The sequence below is a fragment of the Neovison vison genome, chromosome 4, assembly GCF_020171115.1.
Source record: "Neovison vison isolate M4711 chromosome 4, ASM_NN_V1, whole genome shotgun sequence".
NCBI classification, from domain to species: Eukaryota; Metazoa; Chordata; class Mammalia; order Carnivora; family Mustelidae; genus Neogale; species Neogale vison.
This window is the reverse complement of record NC_058094.1, coordinates 176,706,296-176,719,842: the sequence shown is the minus strand read 5'-3', so window position 1 is coordinate 176,719,842 and position 13,547 is coordinate 176,706,296. Positions and strand designations below refer to the sequence as shown.

The window sequence follows — 13,547 nt, the reverse complement described above, 5'->3', positions numbered from 1 at the left end:
AACCATTATTTTTTTCAGAGCTCATTTCCAGAGTCAGTATAAACGCAGTGCCAGGCAACTCTAAGCCTAGCCCCGGTGTTTCTGAAACCTTTGCTTTCAACTTAAAACAAAAAATAAACTAAATATTGTTTGCAGAGATCATTCCCTGGCTATTTTTCTTTGAGCATGAGAAACCTTCAAATTAGGTCTATTCTGAAGTTATTGTTGAAGTCATTGCTGTTTTTATGGCATTTACAATTTAAAACGGTTGAGAGAACAATAAGCTGAAATCAGGCATTTTGTTAGTTTTTAAAGTTGTAACAATATTTTTAAAAACTCAACTGCATCTGGACTTAAAACATGATTTAAAACTTTCTAGGTGCATTCTGCCTAGGTGACATTTCCTTTACTTTCCTGATTGTGCATGTTAATAAAACTCAAAAGTGCTTAGTGAAAGACTTTTCTCTAAACTGGTCTTATCTCTTTAATTAATTTTAGAAGTTTATGGTTTTATGTAGTGTTAAGTGGAGAAAAAAAGTAAGAAATAAGGTGAAAAGTATTATTACATGCTTTAGGTGAGCCATATTAGAATTACTGTTATTATTATTCTCATAACTACATATCAATGATTTCCATGAAACTAAATAAATACTAATTCCCTTAAAAGGATGGTTTTGATTTAAATGGTCTCTCCATTTGACTTTCAATAGCTATTGTGCTGTTGAACCTCAGTCTCTGACGAAAGGTAATAGACTTGGGGGGTTATTCTAGATTGTTTTTTCATTAGATATAGGATTCAGTGTCATGCAAAATAAGGACTACTGTGTAAACTTGGATTTAAGAAGTACATTTTTAAGTTTTCAAAACATTTAGAATAATAATTACTTGGGGAGGACTTCAGAGTTGAATAAACTTAAAACTACTTTTTTTTTTTAGGTTTTTTTTTCTATTTATTTATTTTCAGAAAACAGTATTCATTATTTTTCACCACACCCAGTGCTCCATGCAATCCGTGCCCTCTATAATACCCACCACCTGGTACCCCAACCTCCCACCTTTAAAATGACTCTCAACTTAGCTTTCTTTCAGTATCCATCACTCGCATTCACTGGTTTTCTGAAAAGCAGCCTGTACTCAGTCAGTATGAAAACTGTGGTGTAGTGGGCAAGGTGGAGCTCTGAGAGTCAACTATCCTGGGAAGATATTTACCCTCCCTCTCCACTTCAGCCATCCTGGATGGGTGTGATGATGCCGACTCTATCAAGTTGATAGGGAGACCTAATGAGCTAAGGTGTGTGGAGGGTCCAGCAGACCATTTAGTTCAGGGTCAGTAGTAATAAACGGAAGCAGCCAGCACAGCATTAGGTGAAAGTCCAGCAGTGGATTCTTGTATTAGACAGCTTAGGTGTGGCTTGGCTGATATTTGTAGTATCTCGGTGACCTTGTGTAAATGAATCTGAGGTCTCTAAGTTTCAGCTTCCTTATTTATAACATGGGTTGTGGTGAAGACTAAATGAGCTAAAATAAACAATATACTCATACTGTGCTAGTGCAAAATAAGTGCTCCATGAATTAACATTTTTATTAATATGTGTCCAACACAAAGAAGGTGTGGAGCAGAAAAAGAGACATTTAACATTTTCTGAAGTTATTTCTAAGTTATTTCTTAGTTATAGAGCAGCAAAAATGATTAATAGGTCTTTTTACCAAAGACTCCTTACGTGGAATATAATTGTCTCCTTACATGGAATGCTGTCTGATTGCAGCATTAATTATAAATGAGTCTCCCAAACATTTGAAAATGTCAGAAATAACCCTTAAAAGGAACACAAATAAATTTAATAACTTTAGCTTCTGTTAACTCAACAGTGTTATACATTAAATTAGCCAAGTATCTTTTGGGGCTCCCTTTTTTCATCAGCAGTCCTGAAAAACTGAATACAATTCCAAGTATTGAGATACATGGTAAAAAAGAAGGCTTCCTAGCGGAGCCTGCATGGCTCAGTTGGTTGAATGTTCGACTCTTGATTTCGGCTCAGGTCATAATCTCAGGGTTGTGAGATTATGCTCTGCCTTCAGCTTGGCCCTGAGCATGGAGTCTGTTTAAAATCTCTCTCTCTCTCTTCCTATGTCCCTCCCACTGCTCACATGGCCTGCTGCACTCCCTGGCTTGTACTCTCTCTCAAAAACAAAACAAAACGATTAACTTAAAAAAAAAGAAGTCTTCCTGAACAGCTTACTCTAAGTGAATGACATGTTAAACATAGTTATATGAGAAGTCACAAGCAGAATATTGACTGTTTTTACCCATCAGGAAGCAAAACTCTTTAGTAATGCCTAATACACCTTCTGCAATTCAGCTTTCATCCTCTAAGGTAGTGACCAATTCAGCAGCTAGTATATCCAAATGAGGCTCAGGGGAGGGAGTGAACTATGAGGCCAGCAGTAGGGGAATTCTGAGGAGCTATGTGATAGGAGGGGTGAAGAATCCCTGGCCATAATATGATGAGGCACACAAAAAAAGGCTGAGTCCAAATAAGAAACACCAAAATTAAGCTACTAAATATGTTTAGGAGTATGGTGGGATTTTGCCTATTTGCATGTCTCTATCCAGAACAGAGAGTCACAGCAACTTTTGAAAATCCATTACTAAGTGTTCATTACGTGACTGGTGTGCTTCTTCCAAATATTTGCTCCTTGGCTCCCTTTCGCTGTTACTAGAGACCTTTGTATTATTCTTGGCCTCTGCCAGGGATGGGGTGAATGTTGTAAGGAAGGCTCTGAGTGAGGTTGAGAATCACCCTGGAGGAGCTGGGTGGGGAGACAGGTTGAAATTCCAGACCCTCAGTATTAATAGCCTTCTTTTACACTATTAATAATTTTTTATACAAATATCTACTGTTTTAGAAAGAATGCCATATTTTAAGCTGCCATTATTCCTGGATAAATTATAAAGCCATATTAGTACTCAAATTTTCATTCTGGAACTTAGAGAAAAAGCAGCGGAAAATTAATTTATTCAGTAGTATAACCATATACTAATATATAATACCATATACTAATATATGATAATTACCATATATTAATATATAATAATATGTAAATAGAAACTATTTTAAATTATATCTCATTTATTCATGTGAACCAAATTATGTGCTTTATGTCTTCTATAAGTAAGACTGCAGCCAGGAAATTAGAGCAGAAATTATGCCAGCACTCTCTCTTTTATATTTTTCCCTTGAAACATTGTGGCAAAGATTTTAATGTAAGATTTGAACCAGCTCTGCTACTTATTAACTTTTTAACTCTCTGGCCTTAGTAAACTTAATTAACTACATCTATGCTCAGTTTTTCTGTTGTTGTTGTTTTTTTAAAGGATAATTATGACAACCCTATAGAGTTGCTATGAAGATAAATTCGATCATGTATGCAGTATTTGCTATAGTGGTTTCAGTTAATAAATACCAAAACATGGTAGTTGTTACTATTCTGGAGTTCACACTGACCCTCATGAAATAACTATATGTACAAATAGTAGAACTCTAGCCCATGTAATTTGGTCATATAAAAGGTCTTTTATTTCCTTTTATAAATAAAACCACCAGTATCTTAGACCAAAAAGCTCAGTCAGATACCATTCAACATTACTGGTGTTGGCTGCTGGAAATGAAGCCAGGAAGCGAAGTGTTTGATTGCTTGTCTAACTTATACCTTCTTAAATTCCTCTATAATGGCCAAATAGAAGAGAAGGGACACATTTTTTAAAAAGCAGGTAAATGTACTTAGAGTCAGGTTCAGGGTAGCTTTGGATATAGGAAGTTTCAGAGCAGTAGCACATATTGCAGATATAAATGTGTAGTCGAGGGATCAATCAAAATACTTCAGCTTCTTTTGTTTTAGGACAGTGTCCTTGGAAATGAAGGGAATGAGAATTCTTAGGAAGAGGATCCCTTAAAAAAAAAGTCCTGGGATAAAATGAGATAAAAATATTCTTCTAAAAAAAAATATTCTTCTAAGATGTTAACAAACACACTGCTCCTTGGTTTACTCAGTAAACATCAGTGACATGTGGAAGGTTCATTCTTTCAAGTGGGTGGAACAATGTTCAGGAAGGCAAATGAATTTCATGAAAGATTGTCCAAATTCCTGATGTCATAAGAGCCCAAACACTGTGTAAAATTCTCCCAGAATTATAATTTATTTCTATAAGGTTATATGGCATGGCATATGTCTAAAATTATGAGAGCATTTCTTTGCCTTACGGAAATCTTTCCTAGATGTATAACAGCACCCTCTAAAATACGGTTATAAAGACATGATTTCAGTGACTTGGCAAAAATTCAAAAGGATAGTACACTGCAATTTGAGAAAATGTGATTATTATTTTTTCTTTAAAAAAAGAAAAAGCTTCTCCTGGTTTCACAATAGGGTTGTCCTCTTCCCTCCTCCTCCATTCCGTGGTAAATAATTAGAACTCTACCTCAGATTTAAAAAGGTTAAATAAAAGGAAGGAAAGATAAGAAATGACTAAATGAAAGTGGGTGGGTCTACCAAATGTGGCTGAGTAGAATAGAATTAGCAAAGAGAAAGACTGTTGGAATAATTCCAAATCCCAAAATTTAAAATTCAATCTCTTGTTACCTTTTAAAGTCCTTAAATTTTGAGGCTGTTACCAAGGGTTGAATTTGTTCAATGAAGTAATATGCTTGCTCCTATAGATTTGCAGTAAGTCTGGTAAGATGTCCCAGATTAAGTAAATTTGAACTATTTAAACTTGACTCATGGGAACCACACAAATTTCAGCATAATTTATATGCTTCTAATATTGCAATTTCCAAACTGTGCATGAGGTGGCTTGGAGTATACCCACCAGAGTGCCCTGAAGTATCATTAATTTTTAAAGTGATAGTTCAGCATCTGACAGGTAGCCATGAACTACTAGCTGGAGATAGTTTGCAGTTTTAAGATTACATTTGTCTCTGTTCCTGTAAATGACATCATATCTTTGCAAAACTAGGCAGCATGAAAATCAATGTGGAACAGGAAATGAAAATCAATGTGGAACAGGAAATGATGTCCAGTCTGATTCTAAGGCTTAGGAAGTTCCTTCTAGTAAGATCATTACTAAGAATCACACACACAAACACACACACACACACACACACACGTATTTTTTGATGAATCATGTATATTACTTTTTGATGATTCATGTATATATATATATTTTAATATATTCTTAATAGTTAAGTTATTTGGAGCTACCTAATAACAGAACTGTCAGATTTTTTTTTTTTTTGCCTATGAAAACCAGGGGAAAAAATTATTTAGACACTAAGGTACCAAGATCAGAGAAAGTCTAAAGCTTTTGTTTTAACAGAAGAAAATTACCAAGATACTAGGGTACTAAAATCTCAGAAAGTTTGGAAGATTTTGTCCTACTATTCAGTATAAATAGTTTCTGTCAGAAATAAATCATGCATCATACAGTTGACTTTCCACATGTAGAACAATAACTAATGCAGGGAAAGATGTGGTTCCAGGTGATTGTATTAGGTGTATGATTCAGAGCTGAAGCTAACCCTCAGAAATCAATCCAGATATCCACTAATTTTTAAAAAAGAGACCGTAAATATAGATAAGCTTCAGAGGGAAGTAATGGGGTCCAGAATATTGGAAGTCGGCCTTGTTTTTACTTTTTTTTTTCTCCTTAGTCTCTATTTAGTTCTACTTATTATATTGTGAGGATTCTTCAGGCCAAATATCCTTTTCTTACCAATCCTTAATATGTTTTTATGTACTAAGACTGCAGAACAAGTGTATGTGTGTGTATGCTTGTGTGTGTTTCCTTTTAAAGTTCTTCACTTGCATAAAAAGTAAGCTCTTTTATCACTTTTATTTTCACATATTATACAGTGCGTTTTAGTATATCAGAGAATTAGCTACTAGATGTTGTTAGAGTGTTTTAGGCTTATACCCTATCGATCAACATTTATAGATGGCATTATTCCATAACTTCTCTCTCACGGTTTATCCGGACTCTGTATCATGCTTGTTTAGGTAATTCCTTTGTACAAAAACAGCTGAATTGCCAATTTAAACTTATACTTGAGCCAGAAGAGTCATAACTACTAAGAAGCTTTTGCTACATTACCATGCTTGTTGATCTGACGTAGATGTTGTTTTTCAGATGGCAGTTTCCGTCATTTGGCACCACTATGCCTGCCAATTTGCTATCAAGAGCAAGATGAGATGTCTGATCTGTCATCACCAGCAGCAATCTTTTAGCTTCTTTTCGCCATCCAATATGACTCTTAAAATAAACATGTAATTAGATCTTGTACAATCACATAGATCTCTATTGTGGTCTTTATCTCAAGAAACACTAAGTTCAAGTTTAACAAACATTAAGTCAGGCTGGAATGAAGTGCATAAATACTATGCTGTTTCCTAAATAGTACTGACTTTATTTGTATATTCTCTATTTTACCACAGCCATTTGACTGCACCAACTCCCAGCTGGAGATTTCTGGGGTTCCCTCAGAGGAAGAACAAGCCAGGTTTATGAACTGCAGAGCACCCAACACAATGTGAGTAGGAAAATGTCTATTTCAGGCTCTTCCTTGGAAAGTGGTGAGTGAAAAGATAGTTCTTTTGGAAAGGATTTTCCAAGCATGTAAGTTATTCTTTCCCTTCTATATTTTTCTATTTATAACCCTCTTTCATTTAAGCCCCTCTGTCCTGAACACATATCAAAATAAATAAAATTGGTGAGGAATAAGCATTAGAAGACTGTATTCTTCTGTATTATGTTTTCACTCTATAGGTCAAAGAGAAAATAAAATCTTAAATTCTGGAGAATTTTGCATCTGAGCAAAAACTCGGTAATGTGAAACTTTTTACCTCACAGACAGCTGCCTGAAGCATGGCATCAAAACCTCCTTCAGGTGTATCTATATTTCCAGAGATCTTTTGTCTGTGAACCGCTTTTTCAAATTCAGTAATATTCTCTGTCAAAGATAGCACATGGATGTATCCATGAGGAGGCATACAGTCTAAATTGTAGTCACTATATGGGAAAAGAAGAAAGGCAAATTCTATTTTGTTATGCTTCATTCAAAGATTCAAAATACTGTTCACAGTAAAATTATGTGGTTTGCTGTAAGAAAGGAATATATATATATAGAGAGAGAGAGAGAAAGAGATAGAAACATATAAGCATATAAAACATAAAGATATATTTATATATTTTATAAATAGTATATATAAAGTATTTATGCTTATATAAATATAAAATATATATATTTTTGCTAAGGTAATTCTATTTAACCTGTATTTAATAAAATCAGGAAAACGTTCAATATTGGATATTTCTTTGCAAGTAGGAAATAGGAATATAATGGTTTGGTGTCCAAAAACTAAAGAAGATTAAGCACATTTAATATAGGACACCTAAAGAGCTTTTATTATGCTAATATACATGGTTAATTTTTAAGAATTTGCAGTCATTTCCTATCATATTTGACCGTGGTGCAGCAGAAAAACATTTTTGGGGAACTGTTTTTAGGAATTTAGTGGAAATATTATACTATTGTTTGATATTTTAAAATATTGTGCTAATTTTTAAAACATTGTGTGGTGTGAAATTATTGATGAACAGTTTACTAAAATTGTTTTGAGAATCCCATGATGTCCCAAGAGGTGAGAATCATTCCCCAGGCACATGCACATTTAGGGAGAAGGAACATGAAGCTCCATGAGGAGACGCATTCATTCCAACAGTTAGCAGAGCTATTCTGGTAGATGAGCCTGTATACTCTAAAGTGACCTGGGGAATTTATGAAAGTAGGAAAGAAGATGTTAAAATAATATGTTATATTAAGGAAGAACTGAACACATTTCTCTCTGAGAATTCAACAGGCTATATAAGATACTGTCTGACAAACTTGTATTTTTAAAGTCTGCCCTTGTTTCATAGGGCAGCATGTGCTCTTTAGAATGAGACTTTCAAAATGCTAAGAAAAAGGGCTCTTTCCAGAAAACAGACAAATTCCTCTCTTTCCAACTACCCTCCATGTCCTAGCTGAACTTTCTTTGAAGTCACCTCTCAGGCAACATAATTACAAACATAGTCATGATATAATAATGGAAAGGTAGTTGCATTACTGGCAAGGTAAGTACTTTATATTTGACAAACCTTAATTTAACAAATTTGGAGCTATCAAAAAGGACACATACAGAATTCTCAAACAGGTATTTATATGCATGGTGGCATGGACATTGGGAGTTTATCCAAAATCACTAATATTACTTGTGGGTTTTTCGTGATGAAACTGAGTGATATTTGAAAAAACAAAATCAAAAGCCCAAGATACACATGATGTCGTAAGTTTTCAGATAGGAACATACCTCCTCTACAAATATTTTAATTTCCCACTTAATAAAACAAAAATATAAAACTGAGTGAGTCCTTTATATAAAAACAAAGAGAGATTTTATAAGAAAAAATTAATTTGATATTACGAAGCCACATCAAACCCTAGATACCTGCATTGATTATGAATCCTTTCTGGGTGGATGCTAATGTATGGTGAAACTGTTTTATCAACATAGGAGCCAAATCCAAGGCGGAAGTCACGGGAAAAGTATGCCATTTTTCTAGATAAATCATTTCCAACAGAATTTAATTTTTCGATATTATTATGCATTGATGCCGAGACATCAACTAGATAGTAAAGGTCCACAGGGTATTTCTTCAGAGGATGAATTTTCAGCATAAAATTAGCTTCAGCTTCTGGTTCAAAGAAAGACAGACATTATGTAATATTCATTTTTAACATCTCAGGATAAGCTCTCAATAAATCAGTAACATTTTATAAACAGAACAACTAGCACAGATTTGTGCATAATGAATGAAGTTAGGAATATCCTGGAATAATTTTAAGGCAATTTGAAAACCATATCAACCATATCAATTTATTAGTTTCCAACTTCTACAATATATTTCTCACAATTCTGTGGTGCAGCTAGTGATAGTAACAAATGGACCAACTCACTGTAAATGTAATAGATAATGTATTTATCACCATATGAACCCATACCTCCCTTAGTATCTAGGAAAGCACAGCACAATACAGCAAGCAGCGTTCTATCTCAAGTATAGGTGGCTGTTTTGTTTTGAAGAAAAGTAGAAAGGCATCTTAAGAAAAGTTACCTCTTATTGGATAAAGGTGCAAATTCATCCTTTTGGGTTAAGGCATATTTACATATGTGATGTGAAAACTCTGGTACTAAGTATGAGGTTAACCTATCTTAAATAAGTAGTACCTCATTATGAATTATATGATGAGATCCTTCCCAACAGCTAGTCCTGAGAAGGAATGAGAGACAGTGGTCTAAAGAATTGTACCCAGCACTGCCACGCTTGGGGACCTGGGCAATGTAGGGAACAGTAACTGTTGAACACATAGTGGGTGCTTGATAAACGGATGTTGAAGAGGGATCACGGAAGCAAAGAAACTAGACAAGAAGAGAGGGTCACCATGAGGAGAAATGTGAAAGCTTCCCAACAAGTGTGTACCATACAATTTTATTTATTTCCCTGTCCATTATCATTTGATACAGGGACTGGTATCACTGTATAAAGGCCCTCTGTGGAGTTGGTAATTCTGTATTTAATTTTTTTTTAAATTTCTTCTAATTTGCTGATTGATTTTATGTGAGTCTAACTGACACACAATGTTACATTAGTTTCAGGTGTAAAACTTAGTGGTTTGTCAAGTTTATACATTATGCTGTGTATAACAGATGGTATAACTACCATCTGTCATATTACATAGCTATTATAGTGACTACATTCCTTATGCTATGCCTTTTATTCCCATGACTTATTAATTCCATAATTAGAAGCCTGTAAGTACATGTAAAAAAGTCATCTCTTTAAATATGAGCAGTTTGTGAATTTTATTTTTAAACAATAAAGTATATGCTTTTTAAGTCATTATTTGTCAGTAGAGAGTAATTTGAGTAGAACAATTTTTTTTAATGAACACCTATTTGTATATACAACTGAGAGTCTGATTTACTTATCAGAAGAATCCCCTAATTTATCAAATCCCATTTTTAGTCTTAATATGCTCAAAAGTAGCAATATTTTCTTTTAAATTGTTTTACAAATCAGATGTTTTTAAACCAGTTACAGAATGTATTCAAAATAAGTTTTTTTCTGGTATGTAATAATTATTATGGGGAAAATTACTCATTCCTAATTTGCCTGTATGTGCTGAAAACCCCTTTACTGCAACACTCTTAGTTTTTGGCCCAAGAGTTTGGGAGGAGAAACTGGGAGATGTGAAAGCCACCCAGCCCACTCTCTCACTCCTTCCTTTATGAGATGGGTTGCGTCCAAAGAACATATATTCATCTCGGCTTTTCCAGTGTCTGGTAAAAAGGCCTATCCCTTTGGAAATGTCTTGAGTTTGGGTGGAAAAGTCCAATCCAGGAGACTTTCAGTATCTAGAAAGAGCCAGATTGATAAGAAATAGAAATGGAGCATAACTGGGGAATGTGATTCATGTGGTTTAATGTATGGATCAGCTACTTCTTCTCCTTCTCCTCCTCCACCTCCTCTTCCTCCTCCTCCTCCTTCTTCTACAAAATGTGTAGTTGTTTTTTAACTCTTGACTGGGGTATAAGGCTGAAGACCTAAGGCACCGGCCAGATTGTGTTTTCATCTTGGTGATCATTACAGTTTATGGTGGCTCTGTCTAAAGAAGAATGGCTGTGTGTGTTCATGGAGTTACTGAAAAATACACTAGATAGTGTATTGTCCAGGTTGTTATAAAGTTGGTGGTTATCTTAGCCAATAGAAACTGCAAAAGCACAATACTTAGAGGACTAAAATACTCAAGAGAGATCCAACCAAATGGTAGCCCTACAAGGGCCCTCAGCACATACCAGTTACTCTTAGCCTTGCAAGAGAATCCTAGTCTCACTGGCCTCAGCAAAGAAGATGGCTGTAAGGAAGCCTGCCAAATGATCAGGGTTGGAGGATTTAGGCTGCTGTAGCTTGATTTTAAATCATATAAATGCTGGTCTCAGATATGTACCAGGGTCACTTGAAGACTTCAGCATGGGCTGAGGCCTCAGTAAGACAAAATTTTAATAAAGGGGGAAAGAGACTCTTTGTATACATAGGCCCTTTAATCATTTCCAGAGAAAATGGTATTACCACTTCTAAACTGCAAGGCATTTGAAGAGCCTAGGTGGTGAAGTCAGTTGAGCAACTGACTCTTGATTTCGGCTCAGGTAGTGACCTCAGGGTTCTGAGATGGAACCCTGAGTTCATCTCCACACTCAGGGGGAGTCTGCTTGAGATTATCTCCCTTCTCCCATGGTCCCCCCCCCAAAATAAATAAATCTTTTAAAAAAATAATAAACTGCATGGCATTTGAGGTTTCCATAAAGTTCTAACTTTAAGCCATCAGCTCAAAGGCTTAATTAAAGTTATTTAGGCAGCCCTAGATAAGCTGATCCCAAACCCCATGTTTTGCCTATGAGCTTGAGATATTCCCCATATGCTTTCAAGCTGGCTCTTGATGGTTTCATTTTATATAATGAAGAAACCTTCTTGGAGGCAGTAGAAATATCTTTTGATGGGAACATGGATACTGTGTCCCCAGATAAAATCTCCATTCAGTTCATTCTGGGGTGCCACCAACACAGGGCTCAAAATGTGGATGACATTAAGAGATTTTGAATATTTTAGATAAGAAAGAAACACATGTACAAATAAGACAATATTGGTGAGATTATCGATGTAGACAGCAGTGTCATAAATACTATTCTGAGAGCAAATTCTTTTAGTGTCTATTTAAAATACTTACTTCAGTATTTAGTACACAGTAAATATATATGTGTTAGTAATTATCACTGTTAGCCTCATTAGCATAGAAACTTCATTCATCTCTGAAGTTTCTGGGTTTAGTTCAGGCCTAACCACTCATAAATGTGTTTAACTAAACTACATTTGAAGCACATTTTGATACATCATTTCAAAAGGTCCTCATATTTTAACCTTAGTGAGAAGAAGCTCATTATCTACTACTTCTTTCCTTCAGAGTAGGAAAAAACTTAGTTTCTCTGAGAGGGAAGAATATCATCTGGCCCCCAAATGTTTATGCCACTACTTATATTATCTCCAAGAAAGCTTCATTCTTATACCTTTTGAGATTTTTAAAGGCTCAGATCCTTGTTTCTATCGATCAACTTCAAAGGCAAAAAGTAGGTCTGTGACATAGAATAAGAAAAAGGACTTGGAGGAAAGCAGAGACCTACTTAGAGCTTTTGCCAGTATTGGTCTGAATAGCCCAAAGAATTGAAAGTAGTTAGAATGAGCTCAAAATCACTCAAATAATGGTGTGAACATCTCTGAAGACTTGGCTACAACCATGACTGGACATTAAGAAAAGATAACTAAAAATGTTCTGCAGAAGATGAAACTGAAAAACTGAAAGAAAATGTGGAAAACTATCAGGAAGAAAGAACAACCAAATTCTGTTCATTATACTTGGGTCAGGGAGGGAGAAGTCCCCAGAATGAGAAGGGTTTGAAACATCAAGGCACAGACTCTAGCACATTTCTGAATTTCTGGGAAAAAATGAGGATAAATTGAGTGATATGTACCAGGGGTGGAGGGGAAACAATGTGTGATTTCTGTATTTTTCTGGTTTTTTAAAAAATTTGAATTTAGGAAGAATACCTGAAAAATTGTACATTTCAAGTTAAGCTACACTAAATTAAAGGGCATTCTTTTGTTACAGTATTAAAATGAATAGAGTTTGAAGTATTTTCTTAAATTGGTGAAGTATAAATTATACTAATACTTATCATTTACATTGTATTACTTCTGAAGCAGATTTGGAGAATTCCTTTTTCTCTCCTATATTCCTAAAGATTTCATTTCAATGTTCTTATGGAATATCCAGTAGGATCAATACCTTTTTCTTTTATTTTTCCACCAGATTGGTAGGTAAAAATAAGAAAAAATATATATAGTATAAGAAGTAAAAAGTGAAAGAAAATATCACTTTTAAATTTCATTTTAAATATATAAAATAGGGGCTCCTGGGTGGCTCAGTGGGTTAAAGCCTCTGCCTTCAGCTCAGGTCATGATCCCAGGGTCCTGGGATCGAACCCGCATAGGGCTCTCTGTTTGACAGGGAGCCTGCCTCCCCCTCTCTCTGTGACTGCCTCTCTGCCTAGTTGTGATTTCTGTCTGTCAAATAAATAAATAAATAAAATCTTTTAATAAATAAATAAATAAATATATAAAATATATAATAAGGTCCTACTAACATTCTTTAAAAAATTTAATCAGTATCCATGAACAAATTTTTAAATTCTTAATAGATGCTACCTTAAAGGTAATGAATTTTTATAAGAATAAGTAATTATAAATAAATCAAGTCTAAATCAATATTGGAGAATAAATGCATTTTTTAAAAGATCTTATTTATTTATTTGACAGACAGAGATCACAAGTAGGCAGAGAAGCAGGCAGAGAGAGAGAG

General features: G+C 34.8%; 1 protein-coding gene across 4 annotated transcripts in view; it reads right to left on the bottom strand.

The window, feature by feature from the left end:
* The window catches only part of ITGB8 (integrin subunit beta 8), an 82,636-nt gene that overhangs the window by 28,577 nt on the left and 40,512 nt on the right, over positions 1–13,547 (bottom strand). For all 4 annotated transcript variants that reach the window (XM_044246180.1, XM_044246183.1, XM_044246182.1 and 1 more), the window contains exons 4-6: positions 8,524–8,770; positions 6,880–7,045; positions 6,131–6,289 (exon numbers count right to left, since the gene is read on the bottom strand). In XM_044246180.1, the coding sequence (XP_044102115.1) occupies positions 6,131–6,289; positions 6,880–7,045; positions 8,524–8,770 (572 nt within the window). The remainder of the gene's footprint in view (positions 1–6,130; positions 6,290–6,879; positions 7,046–8,523; positions 8,771–13,547) is intronic.